Below are 6736 nucleotides of genomic sequence, written 5' to 3'. Positions count from 1 at the left end.
TCTATCACTGAAGATGGAGACACACATTATAGAACCAGAAACTGCTGCAATCTTGGAGTGGCTAAGGCGGCCTGCCTGGCAGAACAGGAAGGCACGGACAATTTCATTTTGCCGCCTTCCCTCTCCAGGGCTATGGAGAGGCACAATGAGGTTCCCCCCTCTTTAATAAAGACAACTACTCTCTACATACGAATAGCCTAGTTTAGACAAGAAGACAGCTGTGAGAGAGATTTGAAGACATATTTCATTTTTATTATCTTTTAGGCATAGACGGGTATGTTAATCCATTTCCACATACAATTCCTGTAATCACAGATAGGAAGTGAAACTTGAACTGGCAAAACCTGTCTCCTGTTGCCAAAGAGTTAAATTGGAGAGATGCAGCCTCAGAGGTTGAGGATTGTGCATCATCTTCCTTCCCAGCCTTGCTGCGCAGATGGCTGCCATTTCACAGAGACACTCCGCCTTTTATCCCGGCACTGACTCAATAGTAGTAACGCTGGCCCCTCTCCCCGGCAAGCTTTCTGCTGTCCATCCAGAGCTCTGAGTTTCGAATGTTCTGCTCTCTAGGTTCTGACAGCTGTTTTTGCACTTAGTAAACTACAGCAAGTGGAAGAGATAATCGTAGTATGACCCTCTCTATTGCGACATTGCTTCTTTCTGCGAATAGATCTTAGGAGTTAGACTTTGAATCTTTGATCTCCCACACCAAAAGAAAGAAGAAAAAATATTTATATGGAAATAATTTCATTTTAGTGTTCATGGTTTATTGTGGAAAGCAGGTGTTTGAAAATTTTAGAATTTCTTTAACAAAATTCTAAAGAGAAAAGGAAAAAAAAGAAATCACAGTATTTACAGAGATAACAGAATGGCTTAGCCATGCAAAAAAATAACTTTGGTTTTTCCCCTTTCACTTTGGTTTAAATATTGACCAAGATTCAATTTCTTTCCTGCCAAATAAAACTTCAATAAATCAAAGTTTAGAGGCAAAATAACATATTTTCTTTTTCGCCATAATATTTTATACAGCATTGAGTCTAATAGGATATTTTACGTATTTAATCCATACCAATGCACTACAAGAAGCGTTTATTAAACTGAGTCACTACTGCCCAGACAATAAACAGTTTACTAAATGTACAATAATATGTGTTTCTAAATAATGCAGAAGTGGCAAATATTATTCCCAATCTTTCTGATTTTATCTTCTACTTATTTTTCATTGCCATCATAATTTTTTATTCCACCAGTCTAAAAAATAAACACCAGTTTTCCCTTTCACTCCTAAAGTATACAGTTCTTTACCTGGAAATCTGATGTTCATTTTTTTTCCCTTGTAAAGTTAGGTAAATCCTAGGACAAAAATGGCTGTGCAGTGTTCTCCCAGAGACCAGGCTTCTGCTTGAAAGAGCAAAGTTTAAAAGTCTAGTCACAAGTAGCTATTGGCCCTTATCCAGTCTACTTCAAAAGGTTTCCATTTATACTACCACCCTAAAAAGTTCCTCAAGCATAAAACATGTTTATAAAGTTACAAATTTGAATGTAACTAAAGATACATAGACATTTTATTATTACACTCTCATGTACTGCTTGATAAATTATGTACCAGTTAAAAACACTAAATTATCTCAAGGTGCATTCAATATCTGTAGCGTAGTTAACAAAAACACACACGAAAAAAATATATATTCTATATTCTGTGGAAAATAACACAGCTTTGATAATGACCACTGTTAAAAATCTCCAATTCTGACTGATATCGTTTTTTAAAGGAAATAGGTATAATTTTAAGGCAGTGGATAACCCAAAGGATTTAACACCAATTTTTAATTACAGTGATTTACATCGTGATCTATGAAAATGGGAATGTTATCCATGATTTTTCCAAACGGTCTCTCATTTTTCTTTTGACAGAAAATAATTTATTAGCAGGTGTCTCTGAAGTTAAGTGCTGCCCAAATTCTGTGTTATACGTCGTGTTTCAAATAGGTGAAATTGTCAGTTTGGGAGTACCATTATGTATGTGCGTCCGTGTGTATGTGTGATTTACTTCTGAAAGTCAGCTGGCGGTGCATGCGCAGAATCAGCTCATTGGCCGCTTATCAGTCTGATTCCCTGACTCCTCCTCCCTTGTGATAAAAAAATCACAGTTTTTGAATACAGCAATGTGAGTGTCCCCAGCCTTCACAAGCTGCCACCTTTGGGATTTCGGTGCTTGTGAGAAAATTTGGGGGCATTACTGATAGCAATCAGAATCAGAAATGTACCTGCTCCGATTATCCATATAAACAATTGAAATAAAAACATTACATTACATCAGATTAACAGCAACTCCCAGAACAAAGCTTACAGTGTATAAAAATAGCTACGTAAAAAATTTACATAAAAGGCAAACCAAAACGAAATCCTCAGTGCAGACATTTACAGAAAAAAAAAAAGGAAAAAAACCACAACATATGACCTATTATCATGGCTGCCAAAACTTGTTTTTGTTTGTAATTTCACTTCATTGTTTTTACTTGAGATAATTCTCTAAATTCCTGTGACAGCTTGGTAGAATGAACTGTTTAATACTTGAACCATGAATTGCTGTCAATGTCTTTGTATATGTATTAAATACAATCCACGTTCATGCTTCAATTGGTCTATATAGTTTTTTTCTCTGAAATGATGAAAAAAAACAATTTAGTAAGTTACCATAGCAATCATTTTTCACCATCAACAGATGCTTTGTAATAAAAGTGATAGGAATTACTTTATAGGAGCCTTTCATAAAACTCCATTGTCCCTGAGCCCATCTGTGAATCAGGCATTGTTGCAGCCCCTTCGACAAACAATGTTTTGGAACTGTTGAGAGTCTTTATTTTTATGAAAATTGCTTAATTCATATGACGATTAGAAGGTTTTTTCAGGAAAATATTTCCGTCTCTAGGTTTTGTCTTCAAGCTTAATTTTTCTTTGAGACTTTATCTAATTTTGAAGACAACAGAAGGCAAACTATATGTTTACAAAGGATTGAGGAATGAACCCTAGAGAAGCAGAAAAAGAATCTGGTGGGGATGTCATGCTTGGCCTCCAATGGACTGCGGGATCGGGGGAAGGAGCCCAGTTCTTACTTCTTTCACCTGAGCAGTTTGAGACCCTGGGTTTCAGATTTTAAAAATGTGTTATCTTGATTATTCTATTTTTCTTTCCTGTGTGTATCCTTGCAATTGTAATTCTTTCCCATGCTTGCTACCTGGGGTGACCTACTCAGATTGTGACTTGTGCTTTATTTATAATGAACCAAAGTTTTACTGTGGTTGTTGGGGATTTTTACATCAGGTGAGAAAACCACAGCAAGTTATTCTCAAGGACACACAAAATAATTTATCCAAATGGCTTCTGTGATCGGCTGGCTGAAGAGATCATAAATAAAAACGAAAAGCTCAAATTCCAAGTGGTAATGCAATGGGAAGACTTTTTTTTTGAGATTGTCTTTAAAAATCACACTCATATAGCTATTATATATAAATATATGCAATATATGTAACATTGATATATACATTATACACACATACACATATATGTGCATGTGTAGATACACATACACACACATAATATACCTACTATCTGCAAAGGTTCTGTGTGTCTACACAAATATTTTCATTTAAATAGTTTGGGAAATGGCTGTATAAATAACATGACACTTCTAATTATATTAAATCCTTAGATTAAAATTTTTATATTTAAAAGTTCTTCTCATAATTGCTTTTTATGATAAATTTAAAGTATTAGAATCAGCTCTCACCCAACCAAAATATCAACCTGGAAAACTCAACTTCTTTGCACTCCACAAAATTTTTGGCATTAGAGGACAAAATACTAATTGGATGTTTCAATCTCAACATCGATTTTAATTAGTCACAGGATAATGATTATTTTTTAGAAGGTGGGTATGACTGTTGAGATTCCATTCTTCTGAGAACACCCTTCTGAGTTACCAAAGTTTCCTTTGGCAAAAACTCTCTTCCTGTTTTGAAAGCTGCAATTACGAAGCATCTTAATGTCAAGACTTTCCCTTTCATCTCCTGGGGTGTTTCATACTTTCAATGGGAATTATTTCTATAAACCCCAAACAGCCTACCCACCTGGACAACACTTTAGAACAGTTTCTCTCTTAGGCTTCTGTTTTGTGATTGTTTTCTTCTAACTTTTTGTTTTCCTCCAGATTACCAAGGTCCTTGTTTACATGTTTTGAGGCAGTCCTGTAAGAAAATTAAATAAATATCATACCATTGACATGTGTATTTAACTTTATTTTTTTTTAATTTTAGGGTTCACATTCATGTATCTTTGAAAAGCAAATGTTTTACGTCTAATACAAGCCACTGGGGTGAAAAAATCCACATCTTTGAGCCTGGACTGGTAACAGAACACATTCCATTGAGATTACCTCAAGAAACGGCGTTGCATTAAATACATGGTAGGAGTAAAACCAATCAATTATTTTGAACAGAGACTATACATACTTAGTTGCATCGGGCTTTTGGCTGGGTCATTTTGCTCTCCACTTTCTGGGAGGTGATTATTATCATTTAATAATCAAAAATTTCCTTTTGTGCGAATATTTTCGGCAATTTTTTTCTGAGGGAGTTTTATTAGGGCCTTTCCCTTTTGTCATTCCCTACTATGCATCCAGATTGAGTTAATGTCTTGTATCCTTGTTTATGAATTCTGTTTTATCAAATAGATCACAGGCAAGATTAGAAAGGGAGTTTATGACAGGAATCTGGCAGCAGAAGCCAAAGGAGGTCTACTATGGAGGTTCTCAAATTGTGGTCCTATACCCGCAATATCAGCACCCCGTGGGAACCTGACAGAAGTGCAAACTCTGAGGCCCCACAACAGAACAACAGACACAGAAACTCTGGGGAGAGGGCCAGCAATCCATGATAAACAAGGCTTCCTGGGGGGTCTGCTTCTGCCGAGGTTTGAGAGTGGCTGCCATGGTACACCTGCCCGGGGCCTGTCCTTCAAGAGCTGCCATCAGGTCTCCTTAAGCACACAGCTCCATTCCTTGGCTTTAGGATGACCCAGGAGAAATGATAACTGTATTTCAAAAACTGTACCATTTCCTTCCTCCCTTCCCCCCTTTCTTCCCTCTCTTCTTCTCTCCCTCCTCTCGCCCTTCCTTAACTTCCTCCCTCCCTGTTATAAACTCATCAGCTGAACCACAGTGATATAATAGTTTAAATTATTATTGCCATATAATTCCTAGTAATATTTCTGTTTTTAAGAAAAATATATATCCAAATATGTCAAGGAAACTGGGGAGAAAACTCCATTTTTCCCCTAAAAGTATTTCTATTATTGAAATAGAACTGCTTAATTCATTTGCTAAGAATCACTTTACTAGAAAGAGGTATGTAATAGTATATGATATATGTCCAAGTGAGATAGAGACATATGGCTCATTTAAACTGGGGACACTCATATTTAGCATGAGTTTAATTTAATTTGTGACTTAAAAATTCTTACTTAGCTGAAACTAAGTCCATTCATAAGGCAGGAGAGCAAGCTCAAACTCTGCCAACGTGACAAAGTGCTAAAATATGTAATAGCATTTTACAGCCGACATTTCAAATGTAAATAGATATGCTGTAAGTTGGAGTCTATGTCTTGACTTATATTATCGCAAAAATATTTCCTATTATTCTGTTTTATCAAATAGATTTAAAATGGTACATCATGGTGAATGGCAACACCCTTATCATATATATTTTCCAGGAAAATGGAAGAATGATGCAAATGGCTTTGTATTTTTCTCATATTTTGTATATGTAAAATATACATACACTATATATATATGCTGTCTACACCATATATATATCACATTGCATCACAGATGATTTGAGGTCTAGTCTCTGGCTAACAAGTTACTTAACAGATAATAAAAAGTCTTCTTAGTAACATCAATAATAAAGTGAAGGGATGGTGGATTAGGATGTTTTCTAAAGACAAACTGTGAGATCATGACCTGAGCCAAAGTCTGAACCTTCACTGACTGAGTCACCCAGGCATCCCATTGCTTATTTTTCTATTCTAAAAAGTCAATTTGATTTTAAAATATTTAAGAATTCACTTCAATTCTCTTTTCCATTCATCTCCTTTGACTATCTTTTCTTCCACTTTCAATATATTATCTATAATTATTTTAATGTCCTTATCTATTTATTAATTACAATGTCCACATCATGCCTGGGTCTGCTTGTCTACTTTTCCTTTTCATTATTCCAGTTTATGTATATAAATGAACTGTAGCTACTCCACACACTGTTATTTCTGATCAGATAAAGTTTCTTTTTTCCTTTGTCAGGGGGAGGGGCTGATGATCTCAGTGCAGTCTAGGCTTGAGCTAGGTTGGCTCAGTTGTCGTAAAACTCTACCTCTCAGTTACCCCTATTCCTAAGCATGGCTTTAATTGGCTTCTGATTAAATACTGGCATGTCTCCCTTTGTTCAACCCTTACACACGGAGAGACTCAGCTCTTCCCTTTGGAGAGTCTCTACCCAGATCTCCAGCCATCTGTCCCATGACACTTCAAGATGTAGCCAATCTCTTTAGTTTCCTTCCTCTTTAGTTATTCCTTGAGAATAAACACTGTGCTTTATTTCCATTTCACCCACAGTTTAATATGCTAGGCATCCAAGATGGATTTCTTTTACTAAATTGAATCAACCGAACTTATTACAGC

The 6736-nt window shown here is 35.9% G+C and overlaps 1 protein-coding gene across 2 annotated transcripts in view; it reads right to left on the bottom strand.

Moving 5' to 3' along the window:
- Positions 1-230: 230 nt before the first annotated feature.
- ALCAM (activated leukocyte cell adhesion molecule) overlaps positions 231-6736 on the bottom strand; it is a 206495-nt gene continuing 199989 nt past the window's right edge. For both annotated transcript variants that reach the window (XM_029939221.1, XM_029939222.1), the window contains 2 exons: positions 4131-4247; positions 231-2662 (listed from right to left, as the gene is read on the bottom strand). In XM_029939221.1, coding sequence (XP_029795081.1) covers positions 4160-4247 — 88 coding nt within the window. In that variant the 3' untranslated portion in view covers positions 231-2662; positions 4131-4159. The remainder of the gene's footprint in view (positions 2663-4130; positions 4248-6736) is intronic.

The sequence above is a fragment of the Suricata suricatta genome, chromosome 5 (genome assembly GCF_006229205.1).
Source record: "Suricata suricatta isolate VVHF042 chromosome 5, meerkat_22Aug2017_6uvM2_HiC, whole genome shotgun sequence".
Classification (NCBI taxonomy): Eukaryota; Metazoa; Chordata; class Mammalia; order Carnivora; family Herpestidae; genus Suricata; species Suricata suricatta.
This window is presented reverse-complemented; position numbering and strand designations above follow the sequence as displayed.